The sequence below is a fragment of the Streptopelia decaocto genome (genome assembly GCF_964273445.1).
Source record: "Streptopelia decaocto genome assembly, chromosome: 7".
In the NCBI taxonomy this organism is placed as follows: Eukaryota; Metazoa; Chordata; class Aves; order Columbiformes; family Columbidae; genus Streptopelia; species Streptopelia decaocto.
The window spans coordinates 35,657,826-35,675,319 of NC_138661.1; the positions used below are offsets into that span (position 1 = coordinate 35,657,826).

At 35.9% G+C, this 17,494-nt stretch overlaps 1 protein-coding gene across 2 annotated transcripts in view; it reads left to right on the forward strand.

Annotated features, from left to right (window-relative positions):
- Positions 1 to 17,494, forward strand: part of PALS1 (protein associated with LIN7 1, MAGUK p55 family member) — a 56,596-nt gene that overhangs the window by 18,673 nt on the left and 20,429 nt on the right. For both annotated transcript variants that reach the window (XM_082057703.1, XM_082057704.1), the window contains exon 2: positions 10,410 to 10,923. In XM_082057703.1, the coding sequence (XP_081913829.1) occupies positions 10,557 to 10,923 (367 nt within the window). In that variant the 5' untranslated portion in view covers positions 10,410 to 10,556. The remainder of the gene's footprint in view (positions 1 to 10,409; positions 10,924 to 17,494) is intronic.

Below are 17,494 nucleotides of genomic sequence, written 5' to 3' on the forward strand. Positions count from 1 at the left end.
GCCAGTCCCGTCACCTTTCAGATAATTGTGAGCTGTTTTAGCATGCCACTTTGACCAAAAACAAACAAGCAAAACAATTTTGTAATAGTTTGCAGTCTTGTTGAATTAAGGTGACTCACAGGGAGATTTGATAAGCTTCAAAGCCCTCTGAGGAGGTATTGGCTGTACAGCCCTAAAGTGGGGAGGGTAAAGGAGTAGTCAAGAGAAAGAGTTATGATACTGCAGTCTTTGGGAACAGCAAACTAGCCCAGTTTAACAGTCCAAGGGATCATACTTGACAGTCTTTTTTCTGGTTCTTGTCATAAATTCATTAACTATGAGATCTCTGTTTGGAAGGATCCAAAACTAGGGCACACTTGAAAGCCTAGTCAGCTTTGTTATGTGCTAGCAGCTGAAAAGTTAGCTGTGCACAAACATGAATTACGTGATTTCCCTGAATATTTACTGAAATGTTCTTCAAATATTAAAAAATGTGACTGCTACATTATAAAGAAACTACAACGTTTTGCAAATTCTGAACAGTTGTCTCAGTCTGCAAAATTTTGAGTTCTGACTTTGCTACTAGTCTTAACTTCTCAGGAGTGAGAAACATTGCAGCACATTTCATGTACCTGAATTCACATGGGCATAATCTTTTCTGCAAACTGCGACTGTGACCAAATATATTTGCCTTAACTATCCATTGCATTTATCCTGGTTGAGGATGGTTTTTTTCTTCTATGGTAGCAAGGGCTTGTTGTCTTTGTCTAACAGGGTATATCAGCATAGTAATAATATTGAAATGGGTTATTGTAGAAAAAAACTGACATACACTGCATGGCTGATACGCATTGCTTACAGTGTCCTCCAGAAAAAGCAAATACCGATGATGTTAATTAGAAAGAGAAATCCTTAGGGAATTATGTCCATGATGTTAAAAACCTTCAGAAACTTCTAAAATTTATGCAGCAGTTATTAGGGATTTGCTCAGTGGAACACTCACCACAATCTCAGATGAGTTTGGGCATTAAAAACTTGTGACATCAGAGATCTGAGTATATAAAATAGTTTGGTTTTGTTCTGTTTTGTTTTTCTTTCCTGTAAAGAACTAGAGAAGAGCTCAAATGAACTGTGGTTGTTCTGAGTGCGTGACAGAGTTTTGTGAAGTGCAGAGATCATAGATCATACAATTTTTAATGTTATGTTCTATATTTCAGAATTTCAATCTTCAGAAGTCTCAACTTATTTGTGTGGTCAGAAAAAAAAGTCAGAAGATCCTTATCTCCTTTTCCCCTCACACAGCAGTGAGTAATATAGTCACAGAACTAATCAGGTTAAATCATTAAGGACAGTCATTAAAAAGAAATAATCACTTTGTTGTCATCCATTCAGATGATATTGCAAAAAAGAGTTGAAAGAGAGCCCAAGGGGGGAGACCACAGAAGAGGCTAGCACTTGTATCTTTATTATATAATATTTATGAGACTTTACTTGCAAAGTTTATTGCAAGTTGAAAGATGGGCTTGGTCCCCTATATCTCGCCTCTTTGAGACTGTTTATCTAGATTGCTAACGTTTTGGCGTTTTTGGATGAAAGCCTGCAAGGTCTGTCCCTTTTCTTTAGATGGCGGTTCTGATTGAGTTTGTCAGGTTGACCAGGTATTAGAACATCAAAATGTGAGTAAGAAAAAAGAATTGTTCTTTTCTCAGAATACTGTAAATATGTTTTAAGAACAACTTGCTGTGGAGGACTAAACTAATGCAACTTCATATGAATTTAGATGTCAGATGAGATGTAAATTGTTAAACATTGTATCTTCAGTTTAATTTGGGATTAGTATAGTTTTGCATCAGTCACGTCTCTCAAGTGAAAGTGTCATATATTGCTACTCATAAACATTTACTGTTAATATTACATAGTGAAGCAGTGGCAAACATTGACATTTAAAATAACATGCTAAAAACTATGGGGATTAAAATGAGACTAGGATGCAAGAGCCAAAGCCAAAAAAGATACAGTGTGAAGGGGATGGGGGAAAGAACTAAAATAGCAGCAGTATTTTTAATTTCGCAGAAAGTAAGACAACTGTTTAAAACAAGGACAGGCATGTTTATTTTTAAGACAATGAAATCTTAAGTCTTAACTGTCTGTGAATAGGTGATAAGAAATGACTATCTTGTTATCGTGCTTCTGGCTGTCCTGTGAGATCTGTTAACATCCCCTGGAATTCTAGGAATTTCTTTACTCTTCATTTGTTGTGCTTGAAGGCTTTTAAACGTTTGGAAAAACTGCTAAATTAAGATAATGCTTTTTTTCTTTCACTGTTCTATCATCTTTTCATTGCAGCCCATAGACATCCGTGTTATCCACTCACATCTATGTATAAAATAAATGCTTCTTGTTGAGTGGGGATTGCCGGTGCTAAGGACTTGATTAGAGCTGACTATTCAAACGTATGCATAGTTGTAGCCTATTAATCTATGCCATAGTGGGATGCCAGGGTAGTAAATCTTACGTGCTGGATTAGAGTAATGTGGGTGTCAGACCATTTAATGAGTTATAGTGTTGGTTTTTTTTCTGTGGGCTACTTTTTGAAACTGAACATATTTCATTTTTCAGATTTTCATTAGTTGGTGTAGAGACTGCCTTCTGCCATGCTCTTCACCTGAAGTAAAATTTAGGTCTTGTTGGCACTAAGACTTGCTCACAAGTGTTAAAAACACATCACACTGTGGCAGAGCTTTATAGATGATACAGATGGCAAAATGTAAACAAAAGTTAAATACCGTATTATTGAATTTTAAAATCTGCTTGAATTACCTTGGTAAAAGTGTTCGGGTTTTCTATGTAGATGTGATTTTTAGCGATGAGCTTCTTGAAGTCTGCTCTTACCTGTTTCTGTTGTCATTCCCTCTCCCCAATACATCTGTAGTGACTCCACCTGAAATTCTGTTCCCCCTCATGTCTGTTTTTCATTCGGTCTGAGTAGAAGTTAAACAATGCTGATGTGTAAGTGGTAGTGTATATTTAAAACAAAGGGAATTGTGGCATGTAAGAAAGATGTTTATCCTTAGTGTTTTCAACAATTGCTTTTAATCTTTGTCAGCTTTGGAAGCATTTTAGTTATTTGTGTAACCAAAAAGAAAACATACAGTGGAAAGTCAGATTTAAGTCTAAAGAAAGCTTCTTGTGCAGTGGTTCTACTTGACTTGTGCTAGCACTTTTAACTGACTAAAGGGTCTCATTTTTGAGATTCTAATCAAGGAAGATTGCTGCTAACAGAGCATGCAACGTTTGTTTTTCACAGAGACTTGTAAGAATTTAAATAAGATGTAAGTGTTCCTCTTCATATGGCTGCTGTGTTGTTTCTTTTATAAAAATCAGCCCGTTAAATTTCTTGAAGCTTAGATCAGGCTTACTCTAAGGGACGTTAGTGTGTTTAGACCTAACAGAGATAAAATATTATTAAAAGTAATCTACCGTGGTGTATCCCACATATCTCTTCAACTGATTTCACCCACCTGAATCGTTGAGACTGTATGTTTTGTGATGGTTGACGTAAACAGAACTGTTGAAGTGCTGTACTTCAAAGGTTTTGTTGGCATCACTACTGCAGCATAGTGAGAGGTTTCAGCCATCTGCTGACCAAGCTTGACAGAACTCACAAAGTGTTTTATCGCCTCTGCATGTGAGTGATGGTCTCTGTTCCTAACAGGGCTGGAAGCCGGGCTGCCGCGGTCTCAAACTCCAGGGGAAGGTAGCGGAGCGGGCCGAGGAGGCCCGGCCGGCCCTTGAGGTAACTCCCGCGGCTCTCGGCCCGGGCGCGACGGGAGCCTGCAGAGCCGTCGCCATGGCAACCGGCGGCCTTGGCTGCGGCGGGGAATGCGGCCTGCTGCCCGTAGGGCTGCGCTGCGGGCATTGCCCCCCGGGGACACATAGGTGACTTGTCGCTATTTTGGAAAATTGGCAACGAAAGAGAGTACTTTGATACGTGTTAACAATTGCATATCTTGTATTTCTGCTTTTAATTTTGAGGCAGCAAGAACTGTTTATTCACACTATTGTCTGTTGCATTGGCTAATTAAATTAAAGATGACCTCTTTTAGAAATATATCTAGTAGTCGGATGAGACTAAAAGTTACAACCGTGACTGAAACAAGAACAGTGTTGTATTACGCTATTTGTTTAAAATAATCTTTGGATATACGTTAGAAATCAGTTTATGCTTCTGCAGTGAAACAGGTTAAAATCCACTCTCGTGCAAATACACAATGAAATTATGACATATACTCTGTCATAATTTCATACAGTTTGTACACAGAAATTGCAAAGGTACATTGCATATATTTTACTGCAAAGGTGCAGTTGCTGAGGAGAGGTCTGAGTGATGTGGCTATTGATTGACATGATGTGCTCTCTTTATTGCTCCATGTTTTTCATGAAAAACACTTCGTTAGTATTTGTTCAGGAGATAGTAGCCCTATATCTTTTCAAGTTGATAATGTAGACTAGCCAGTTCTCAAGCTGTGATTTTTTTGATTGTTGCTACCACATCAACAGATAAAGAAGCCTAATAAAATCATATGTGTCTTAAATAGAGCACAGTTCTTAAATGTGCTACCAATGCAATTAAAAATGTGCTTATAAATTCCAATGTTTGTGTGTCAGGCAATTTTTTTATACAATTTATAAAACTGGAATCTACCCTTAGCATCTGAATTTCCAGTTTAATCCATTTTTCTGTGCTTTTAATGTTGCAAATTAACATTATGATTCCTCGTGTACAAATGTAACTTAGAAAACACTAAATGAAAATGACTTTCCTTCTGAGAGTTTAGCCCTTTTTGCTGCTGATCCATGTATCTTGCACATTTAAGTGAGCATGGAATGTTAAAACCTCTTGGCATGTCTGAAAACCCTTTGAAATAAACATGTTGAACTGAGTTACTGTGCTTGGCAGATTTGATAACAAACCCTGGTCTGAAATTATTTGAAATAAGAGTCAGCTGGGTATTAGAGGAGAGAGGTTTTGTCCAATACTGAGACTACACTAGAGCATCGAATTAGAGGAGATCATATAAAATATTGGAGACTAAAAAACCCAAACAAACCATGCCAGAGTTGCGATCTTGAATGTGTTGCAAAGTTAAAAATAATTCTTATTTTCTATTACAGATTTTTTTAAAATTATTGAAGATGTTATCAAGGTGTCATAGATTCTGTAACTTTTACTTGCTTTTGAAAAACACCAGTCTTTTTCACTCTGTACCAGGTATTACAGGTTCTCTTAAGCTCTACATGATATATCTGTGAAGTATTTTCTACCATAAACTCAAGTCTTTAACTCTCATCAAGTAGTGGTTAATTTTACGCTGTGGAACATGGTTTGTGTTGTGGTTTCCTTTATGTAAGTCTCTTAATCTTGCACACTCACTGAAATACTGTTGAGGAAACACATGATACTTGGGAGATGATGCAGGGAAAGCCAGGATTTTTTGTTTCTACACTGAGCTTCCATTTGTGAAGAAAAAAAATGTTTTGCTTTGTTATTTTGCAATTTTTATGACTTAGGTTTTCCTTGCTTAGAAATCTGAACTACTGAGTAAAAATAACAGTAAACCCACCATTATATGAGCCATTAATAACATATAGCAGAGATCTGTGGCATGATTTTATGCTCATATTTTGTTCATAATTCAGGTATCAGGAAGCATCTTAATCTTTTAATTTACTTCAGCAACCTAGAATTCATATTCCAGTTGGTTTTAATGAATATTTTAATATACTGTGTCTATCATAGTTTTCAGCTGATGATAAATCCTTTGCACTGTGCCTGATATAAATATTTATTTCTTGTGTTTATAATACAGTTACAGATGTAGGTTGGGCTTTTATATTCTCAACTGTGCCAAAACTAATGAAATTCAGTTGGGGGTGAGCACTGAACTCCCTTGCAGTTGTTCAGAATTTGCAACTTTAATGAATTTTAAAAAGGCAACTATCAAGTCTAGTCATACTTCTAGTCTTGAAAGAATTTTAAACACCACCAAAATGTAGCACAAAACCTCAGCCTCTAGAAAATGTAATTTTTGCTCTTTGGAAGTTGCTGAAGCAAGACAAATTTAATTTTACTGTACAGAATTCAGTTGTTAAAGCAATTAGGATTGCTATGCACACCAGACACAGTCTCCAGCAAACCACCTTACAGCACTTCTCTTTCTGTCACTGTCAGTATGTATTTTATACTAGTATCTGTCTTGCACACCAAGCACTTATGTTTATTCTTTGACAGAGCTTTTGGGGTCTGTGTTTTGTTTAGTGTATTCAGGGTGGTTAAAGAGAAGATTAAAGCCTGACATTTTTAGAGGTCAATATGAAGAATGATGTGTGGCTTGTAAAATACAGTATTTTTGAGAATAGTAAGTATAGTTAGCAAGACAGTAGTTGTATTTGTTTTGTTTTCTTTGATTTTGCTGTTTTGCTGAATTTGCATGAGAAATATAGTTTGTTTGTTATTCATAATTACTTCACATATAAATTCTTGTGTGATGACTGACGATGATTGGAGTAGCTGAAATGCTCATTCTCAATAGCTGTACTTATGTTAGCAGTTTATATAAACCCTCCTCTCTGGGGCAAAAATTTCATGTGTGCTCTCCAGGACTGCATTGGTAAGGCTTGTGATATGAAATTGGACAGAAAACAGTCATAAATCTGCTTTATTTGGAAAGATCTGTGTGTCATGTGGAAATGCTAAGGTTCCCCTGCTAGGTGTCAGCAGTTCAAAGGAGGATAGTCAAAGCCATAATTTATTGTTATTAAACTATGAGCAACCAAACTCTGTGTAACACAGAAAGACTTGTACGTATCTAACGAATATAAAAGTTGCTAATACCCAGCTCTAAAGTGGAGAAGAATTCTGTTATTTCCAAATATTCCTCTGTATGTTTTGCATACAGCATAATAAAAATCAGTATGATTATGTCTGCAAATTCTTTATTATAAGAATTAATGGAACGAAATAAGGTCATCTTGGGCTGAAAAGCTAGTTTATTGGATGATCCACAGATTGCAGAGAACAGACTGTATAACAGCCTTCCCTTATTGTTGTTTATCTTGGGATTTTTTAAAAATGCAAAATAAACCTTCAGAAGGAAAAGCCAAGAAAACTGTTTCTGAAATTGTTCATCATAAGAATTTTGATACCATGCTTATTGATTAGAATAATGTTCTGTTCATGGTGCCTGCCTCAAGCTGAATCTTATTTTTAACCTCAGCTACACCACACCTTGATTTGAGAACTGAGTTAACATTTTATCAGTGTCATATTTTACATTTTAAATTCCTTAGGACCATTGTAGCAAGGGACTTAGAGCTGATCTGAATTTTTTTCCTTACGTGACTATTTTGTTATTTGTAATTGGGCAGCGGCATTTTTCCAAAACTCTTGGAGGTGAGCATTTGTGATGTCTGAAGCAGACTTGAAAAAGCAGAAAGGACAGTGGCTTAGGTTTGGAAGGGGTCACTCGTTATCAGAAGTTCTTTGATTAAATGAAGTTTTTCCGGCATTCCAGACTTAGAGCGTGCCTATGCCTCTATGGATTACCAACCAGTTATATCTGGGGGGATGGGTTTTTGTGGTGTTGGTTTGATATTTTGATAGCATCAGATTTTAAGCTGCCCTGATAACTGCTATTTCATATCATCATTTGTATTACCTGAAAGTGATTACTTTGCCTGTAGTCCTTATTGCTTGCTTCAGAGACATCTAATTTTCTAGGATATCAAAAATATCTTCTATTTAAAATTCTCCTAAAACTCTCTTATAACTTTGATGCTAGGTTTTTGAATATTGCTTTTAAAGTGTGACTGCAGGAAAACTAATTTTCTCTGACTCTTGTTTCTCTCTTAACTGACTTGGATCTTAAATAGCGAATGTGAGCAGCTTAAATGTCTCAGTTACTCTTTTCCAATAATTTATATGCACTTTGAATCTTACTTGGAGCTTATACTGAAAAGGCAAACTAATGTTGCCTATTAGTGGTATTTACCTCAGACAATATTTTTGTTTACTGGTCTTCAGTGCTTATTACTAAAGAGATTTTTAAACTTCTTATTATATGTACATATACATGAGGTTTTATTGTACCTTTTTTTCTGAGTTAATCTCAAAAGATACTATTTATCTTAGGTAGCTAGTACTTTTAAATTTAGAATAAATGTAGCTAAATCTGCCATAGATATTTTTGATCACTTATTAAATATTGGCCAGCAACTTGATTTTCTCATGTGTAGATTCTTTATCTTTAGTGAGTGTTGACATTGTTTAGCTTACGCATGACTGAGTGTTATGATGGTATCTTTAAAGTTGCATTTTACTTCTTGCATCTCCTCAGACAGTTTGACTTTAGCACTGAGTAGATGGATATTATTCATTCCTTCAAATTGTTTCGACACCTGTTAGTTGTACCATGTGAACTGAGGAATGCGAGTTTTCTTTCAGCTTGTCAAAGTTAAAAAGAGATGAATGTGACTTTCAAAAGGCTCTGTCTTCAGACCAGCTATGGCCAGTACAGTGTGGATGAAAGAGAATTTGAATTATATTCCATCCACAGTTAAATTAGTGTTCTTTGCAATTTTCTTGTACCTACTGAGAGTTCCTTTTTTGGGACTGGTAATTCTGTACAGTGGAGTTGCCTTTACAGAAGGGGAAATGTGGCTTTCCAAGAATCATTTTGCTAAATTGTTACCTGCCTTTCTCTGAATTTTGGAGGCTGCTTTTTGATATGGTGCTTTATATAACCCTGTCTGAATGCTAACTTTGTTACTTTGGTCTTCAAAAAGCTGTTCTTTTTAGGTTGGGTACTAGCTGAAAGTTTGAGAGGCCCCAGTTAGTTGCGCAGTACTTGCAGTGCCAGCCCCACAGCTGTGTAGCTTTTGATGGTCTTTTTTGTTGCCTGATTTTTTTCTGAATCTGGGAAGTTTGAGCATTGAAATCATCTCTGCGTATCAGTGCAGTGCAATTAAGTATCTTTTAAAGACAAAGAGTTTTTACTACCATACAAATACTTTAATATTTACTTCATAGGTCTTAGTAATAACTGGTAGTAGTGACTAAATGGGAAACAAGTGAAAAAAATTGTTTTGGTGTTGCTGTATGTAGCTGTATATTGCTCCTTATGAAAATGAAAAGCTATGCTTATTTAGAATTGCAAGCTGGCAAAAACTTGTGTAGGAGGTCATGTTGCTGCTCTTCCAAAACAGTACTATTGGTATTTAATTTTCAACTTAATTACACTGTAAGCATCCTTCCCTTCCTCCTCCAAACACAAACATTTGGTTTGAGAAAGTTGGTTGTTGAGGGTTTTTTTTTGTCTTGGTGTTTCCAGTGTTTAATAAAAAATTCAGCTGTTTATAGCATTTCCTTTCAGCAAATTAAAAAAAAAAAAGATAAAAAGGAACTTGAAAAATAAAGTGTAATGGCAATACTGTACACAACTATTAATTAATTCTATGGCCTTTTACTTGAGCATATTGAAGATAACATATCATTGGCTTTGTGATACAGAAAGGCAATGTGGTATAAAACACATTGTTATATGTATTATATAATATTTAAGAGCTGGGTGGTTATATATATATATATCTCAAGACACTGAAGTTCTTTAGCCTGAATCATCAGGAATGAGGAACCAGATTAAGGTGGAATGGTATGGTGGAATGTCACTACTTGACTGTCAAATCTATACCTGTGTACACCCACACAAGGATTTTTACTCATGTATTTAATACTTTCTGCTTTAATGCATACCTAGAGGAAATCCTAAGAGTAGCTGCTAATCTGAACTGTCCAACCCTTATTTTAGGACTCTATCCCTACTTGGAATTGTTTAAGTGCAGCTCCAGACTGCTTTAGATTTTATCTTTTGGAAGAACCTGTCTTCTCTGAACCTGGGAAGCAATGTTTGTATAAAAATGCCTCAGTTTATGAGTAATAAATGCAAATATATTTACTTGTGTTTAACTTCATAAATTTCTTGTGAAATGTCATTTATAACAAGTGATTCCTATTTAAGCATGGTTTATGTTGGAATTTTAAAGAATGAAGGGATAAATTAAAACCCGGTGGGAACTTTCAGAAAACTGCTTATTTGCAATTGTGTGTGTTAATGCAGAATCTCCACTGTTTGGCTGGGAATTTTAGGAGTCTTTAGCATTAGTTTGAACAGTACTCCTTTTCCAGCATTGGCACATGAAGTTTAGTGAAATAGATTTGTGAAGCTTCTGTAGTTCTTAGTAGGGGAAGAAGCACTATGTAAATGTGGAGGAAAAGTTTCATTATTCTGATGCCTGGGGACCTGGAGAACTGTCTTGGGTGTTTTCTTATTTATGCAGTTATTTAGTAACTTCTTTTGAATATCTTTCATCAGGTTTTCTTCCTGGATGTCTCTTCAACTGTCTTGTGATAGAAGCAAAGTGTTTTTGAAGTTATAATGGATTTTACGCAACATTGTAACGAAAACTGGCCTAGTAGCAGCATTTCTGTTTGAAGAGAATAAGCATAATTGCAGATAATCATGACAACTTCTCACATGAATGGACACATCACAGAAGATTCTGATGGTGAAGCAAAAAATGTGGATCTTGCATGTCCTGAGGAATCTCAGAAGCACAGAGAAATGGCTGTTGATTGCCCTGGGGATTTGGGCTCCAGGATGATGCCAATGCGGCGGAGCGCCCAACTTGAGCGAATCCGCCAGCAGCAGGAGGACATGAGGCGCAGACGGGAAGAAGAGGGAAAGAAACAAGAACTGGACCTTACTGCTTCCATGAGGCTAAAGAAACTGGCACAAATTCCTCCTAAAACTGGAATAGATAATCCAATATTTGACACAGAAGAAGGAATTGTGTTGGAGAGCCCTCATTATACTGTGAAGACAGTAGGTAGGTAAAATGCAGTGAATGGGCTAAAAGAGAAAATATTTAGTTGGTATTCATGTTCTTTTAGGCCACTGAAAATTTAGTTTAGCTAATTCTTGCTATACAGATTTAAAGTCTTATGGTCCTTTGGATTTGTGGTTCTTTGGGTTTTTTTGATTTATTTAGTCAAATATCAGGCTTATGTGCCTCAGCAAGTGGCTTTTCAAAACCTTTCCATTTGGGGAACAGTTAAATACTCTGCAGATAATTAATGAGTTCAGTGTATGTCTCCGTCATCTTTAGGCAGGGGAAAACCATGCAAGTAATATTAATACCTAATTTTATTATGTTTGATGAAGCATAGACCAGAATAAGCAACAAATAAACACTTATTGTCATTTAAAATTAAAACACAAGAGTTTTTAATATTTTGAAGAGAAGCATGCTGGTGGTTTCTTCTTATTCTGGCTGTCTTGCATTATCAGTTGTCACCTGATTTAACTTACATTTTCTCTTAGAAGTGTTGGTGTTGATTGTGAAAGTCTGCTTACCTTGGCACTTAGACATTGAAAATGTAATGTTAGTAATTTTTGAAGAAATAGATTCTGAAATTGTTAATTTCATAGCTGTCATTGCTTTCGCTGTGCTTCTGTAGAAAATGTTTCTAACCTTTCTTCCTCAAACGTAAGTACCTCTTTGTCTAAAAGGTTATGTGTTGCTGGAGTGAAAAGAGGCACTGGGAATTTTTAGGAGTCTAGTTCAGATTTCCAAATCTATATTGTTCGAAGATCCAGACTGCTTTAAAAAGGTGCCTTTTGGGGGGGGGGGGCGCACTAAAGATTTTTGCTGTTCTCTCCTCTTGGCTGGTAATTGAGAACACAGAGTGAAAAGCAGCTATGAAATTGTTCCTTTTTTTAATTCATCTTTAGTGTTTGTGTGCCTGAACAACATTCCTGCTAAAGACATGGCTCTATTCTGTAATGTCTGGTAATCCTCATTCTATCAATCGCTCTTTAGCAAACTTTAGGCTGAAAAGGGCCATCGGTAAGTCAGCCCATCCAACCTCCTGCTGTGAAAGCAGGATCAGTTACCAACAGTGCAGGTGGACCCTGTTTTAGCACAGGGCTTGTCAAAGGAGCATATTCTGTACTTTATGAAGTCTTAAACATTTGATTGTGAAATTCTCTTCTTAGAAAGAGGGAACACAAAGCAGAAGACGAAAAGATTGATGTCAAACAGTAGAAGTGACTTCTGTTGGGACTTGCTTAGCTACAGTGCCTAAAAGCTCTGATGACTGACTACACAAGGAATTAGAAACTAGAACTATGGAAGGGAGGAGAGTGTGCCTTGGAATTAGAAAGCTGAGGCTGTTTCATGCTAGAGATACTGAGAACTGAGAGGTCAGTCTAGGTAGAAACCAATGCTCAAAGAGGCTGGTCATGGAAGCTGGTAGGAATGAGAAATGAGTAACAAGTATGGATCTAGCAAGCTTGAGAACCAGTAAGGAGCAGGAGTAGACTGAAGCTGTTTGAACAGGAGACAGTGGTGGAGAAATCACTATGATGACAGAAGGCTGTTTGAAAATCTCTGTGTGGGGATAAAATGAGTACAGGCTGTGGGGGAAGCTGAGAGATTGTCAGAAAAAGACGGTAGTTGTGAAAAATTGGAAGGAGGAAACTCGTTTTGGCTCAGCAAGAAGAGATGTGGGGAAATTCGTCTGAACAAAAACTAGAGTTGTGTGAATACTTGATGTAAGAAGGAAAACACCAAACACTGGAGACAAGAATATAGAGCTGTGTATGTGGAAAGAGGTAAATTAGGAAATAGCAACATATGGGATAAGCTGCATCTTGAAGGAAAATGACTAGATGATATTGTCCACAAGGGCAAAACTCCACTTTGGAAATAGAAGCTTGCATCTTGTCATTGCTCTGTTGTCAGCGTATTTCTGTAAAAACAGTAATAAATGGCATGATTTAGCTATCCCCTCAAGTGTTATTTCCCTCAGTGTTTGGATACCATGAAAATGAGGAGACTAACAATGTCTAGTTGAAATTGCAGTAAATAAGGCTTAAAAGTATGTGCATAGAGCGGAAGTATTGACTAGCTCGGTGAATGAATATGTTATGTTCTTTGAGCTAGAAAGGCAAGGAACTTTAGGAGATGTAATTAGACTAAATCATGATACATCCATATATGCACCAGGGAGCTGAATTAGGGCTTCATAAGCATATCTTTTGATGAGAGAAGTCAAGATGTAATATTGACAGGCATATAAATATCCTATTGTTATTTCCTTGCCAGTCAGAATTATATTAACAATTTGGATTAGATAGACTTAAGAAGGGAGGATTTATAATAGTTTAGCACTCCTGTTGAGAATGATACTTTTGATTTCACTGGACTGTGATGTTGAGTTGTTGCAAACATAAAAAAAAGTTCTAAATGAAATGCTGCGATCTGTTAATCTATACGGTCCCTGAAGAGCCTCTGTTCTATCCGTAGTGCTGTCAAAACCAGAGTAATAATTTTAAATTTAACAAACTACTTCAGCAGTAATTTAGTTTCTTTCAAAATTTTCTTCCACTAGTAAGCATGTCCTTTTTCCAGTTTCTGGATTAGTTGTTCTAACATGTGGCACTTCCAATGAATTTCAAAGGAATTTTTAATTTTTTTTTTTAATTCTGAAAGCTCTCTGTTCTGGATTAGCATCAGGGCTAGGGATGTTGCCTTATGAGTATATATGCACACACAAAATAATACGGTTTCTTGAGACCATCATCATTAATACTTCTGCTTTTTTATTGAATACCTGATTGGAGAGGCCAGATATTTTTAAATTTATGTGTAGAACTTTTTGGTTTTTTTGGTTATTTTTCTCCAAAAAATAACTGCTAGTGTGTGAATTTTTTCCTCAGTTTGTTTGGTTATACTGAATTTCTGATCTACACTGCTCCTGACTCTTTCCATCTTCCTGCTTTTGTTGTCCAGGTGAGAGTGTTTAGCCACTTTCACAAATCTCTAAGCTTTGTTAGGAGAACCCCAAATAAACCTGGGCAAGTGCTAGTGAAATATAGATATTGAACTACCATTATTAATTTCTTTTTAAAAATACTGATTTTAGTTTTGCTTTTTAGTGTGGGTGGGGCTTTTTTGTATGTCAATCCATAGCGCCTCTGCTTAAAGATAGTGTTTTAAATAAGGATATTGACATGATTGTCTGTATTTTTAGTTTTGAAAATGTTTCTTAAGTGCCAGTGTCTAATTTGGTAGATCATTGCCAAGTCTTTAATCTTTGCATTTTAATCAACAACAACAACAAAAAGGCAGACTACATTAAACAAATCGGATGTGATTTATAAAAATAAAACAGGAACCTTAACAAACATGTCCTTTAAAATTGTTTTGATTATCAAAACAGCATATGGTTTAGACAGCTGTCTAACTGGAAATAACTAGAACATGTGCATGTAAGTATTTAACTGGCTTTTTCACAGCAGTGTACTTCTATAAAATGCAGAAAAATTTTTGTTTCTGCTGTTCATTCAGCTAATTTAGGTAATGTGGTTAAACGAGTAACTGACATTTCATGTATGTAAACTTTTTGTGGCTTTTTTTTTTTTTTTTTAAGGGGAAAAGCTGTCTATTTTTTGTTCTTATACCTTGGGCAAAACTTATTCATAAATGTTATAAATAAACTTCTCAAAATAGTTTTGGATAAAACAGCAGTTTTCTTAGCCTTGTGACTCAAGTAATACATAGAGCATATATATGCTATGTGCTAGTACCAGCACACAAAGTACTCCAGAGATCTATAAAAAAGCTTGGGAATCAAGATACTGGTGCTGACATGTAATAAAGCCAGTTTTATGTTCTTAAGTTTGCTGTCCATAACTTTTTGTTTAAGGTGATAAACAACAACTGTTTTCTTCTTTTTCTTATCTAACATACTAAGCTGTGACCGCAGGTCCTCCCCTGCAGTTGCATAGTTTTGCCCCGGCAGTCTTTTGATTAATGTGTATATCTCACAGTGCTCATTCACATTCCAGCCATTTCATAGCCTAATGGAAAAAAGGCTGCAACCGTTCTTATAAAAGAAGTTTATAAAAAGTAGTTGATTGCCAGTTGATCTGGGATTAAAAAAAAAGGACTCATTCTACAAAAGAACCCTGGCATTTTTCTGTGAGTAAATGCAGATGTTAGTCTTTTACTGTTTTTTTTTTTTTTTCTTTCTCCTCAAGACAATCCTTTTACTAGGAAGTGTCTTTTACCTGTTTTGTTTCTGTTTTTTGTTTGTTTTGTTTCTTTTAAGACAAAAACTAAAAAAAATACTGCAGTGAAATTTAATTTGTGATTTAGAATTCAGAAATGGGAACCTAGAGAGAGTTAGGCATGTGTAAAGCTGGACTTCTAAGTGGTTTTATGTGTATGTTTTTTTTAATTAAACAAGTGACTAAGATATGGATTGATAGCTTTTGGAGAATGTTTCATTTCACTCCTTTCAAGCATTATTTCTCTTTTAGAATCTTGATGAGGGGGCTATTTGTTTGCTATGTCATGGTGGGGGGATTTGGTATAGGACTTTTGCCTCCAGCACAGATGCACTCAGTGTAGGAGGGAATTAGGTGGGAAGGAGAGTGCCCTGGTAGTTTGTAAGAAAGGGTGGCAGAAGGAGCTAGCAAAGTACTGAAAACAGAATATACAGAATAAGATGTCTGTCTTTCTGTGTGTATTTATATCTTATATGGGATGTGTATTAGAAAGAATTGTGTGTGTGTGTATGTGTGTGTATTTCTCTGATATCTAAGGGGAGACAGAAAATTCAGAAGTAATGGAATAAAATAATTTATGCATAGGAAGAGTTAGAAGAAGTTAGGTTCTTCTATAATGCCTCACTGGTTTTTGAATATGGTAACAGTAACAAATAGAATTTTGGGTCAGTGTATTTTTTAACTGAACATGCATCAGTAGGAACTTTAACATATGATTGGTTTACACTACTTTTTTTTTTTAATGCTTGAAAATAGTGCGCTTCCTCAGACTTGGGAGAATCAGTTGCTGAGATGCTTTGGCCGTCTGCATACTCCTCTGGGCAAGGCATTTTCCAGCTGACAAGGTCCTATTTAGCAAATATTCTTGCTTGTAGAGTGTTCGTTAGCCATCTCTAGATGGCATTTCCCCTGTGTGATAGGCAATGTATTGTGTATGCAGTTCCCTAGTGAGACATTGACTGCCTTAATTGGTGTTATGAGCTGTACTGGATTTCACCTGTGGAATATTCTGCGCAGCCGGTATCCCAGCTTCCCAGGCAGCTTTTGTATTGACCTTTGTTTCTTGGTGGTTACAGGAAGAAACCCTTGACCTTTGGTGGGTAGGATATTTTTAGCATGTGTGAAATGGTTTTGGAGGTTAGTGTCTGCAGGTCAATTAAAATAATAAAAAAGTACAAGAGTAATAGCTCTGGATTTTTTATTTCCTTTTATTACAGGAAGATTGACTTGGAAAGTCAGAATTGAAAACATATATGGACATGTGCTTCGTCTGAAATTAAAACCATTAAACTTATTTGCAATGCATATTTTATTAGGCTTTACAGTTTTCATGTGCCCATTTATCAACCATTTCAATCTGGTGCTCAACAAGCTTGAGTTTAGCGTTGTGTTCAGTGTACTGGTGAATTTGAGGTTAAAAAGAGGTAAAGGAAACTTCTTCACAGAATGTATCCATGTTATTGATCAGTATCTACTGTGATATTTTTCAAGGTAAAAAAAATGGAACTTAGCTGATGTCTTGATGGCATTACTATTTTAATATTATTTAATTAGCTCATACTGAATAAATGAAGGTTGCTAAAACTTAAAAATAATTCTCAAAGCTGATAGTTTGATACCAGGAGATAAACGTCAGTATCAACTGACAGTTTAAAAATTGGGGATTTTTCTTTGTTGTTAATTTCTTAACAAAAAAAAATCCACAACCAAAACAAAAAACAACACCCCCCCTCCCAAAAAAACCCTACAACAAACTACAAAAACAAACAAAAAAAACCAAACCAAACAAAAAAAGCCCCACAAGATTCTTGCGGCTGAACAGATTTATTTAATCTTTTTTTTTCTTTTTTTTTTCCCAACGCCCCCCTCTCCCCTCCCAATAATGTGTGAATGTATGTAACTTATTTCAGGCTCAAAAAAAAATCCACTGTTTTTTGTTTGTTTTGGTTTTTTGTCTGCTTGAGGATTTCTTACCTGGGTTTATACACGTTATAGTTATGACTCATATTCCTTGTCTTAGATAGTTTCTCTAGTATTTAATATTGATAACTAACATACTTTACAGAAATTCAGATTGGTTTAAAAAAAATGTAAATTTGTTGACGGTCTTTTAGAAGCACCCATAAAGCATCAGATTAGTTCTTAGAGCTCAAAAATGTGATACGTGTGTAGTATTCTGCAACCGTGTAGAAACTGGTTATTGCAATATGTTAAAATATTTTATGGTCCAAGCAGAACTAAAAATCTCACAGGTAAAAGATCTGGACTTTGTTTGGGTGCAGGTGACTTTCGGAACTCTGACCATAGATATGTTTTCATCCTTT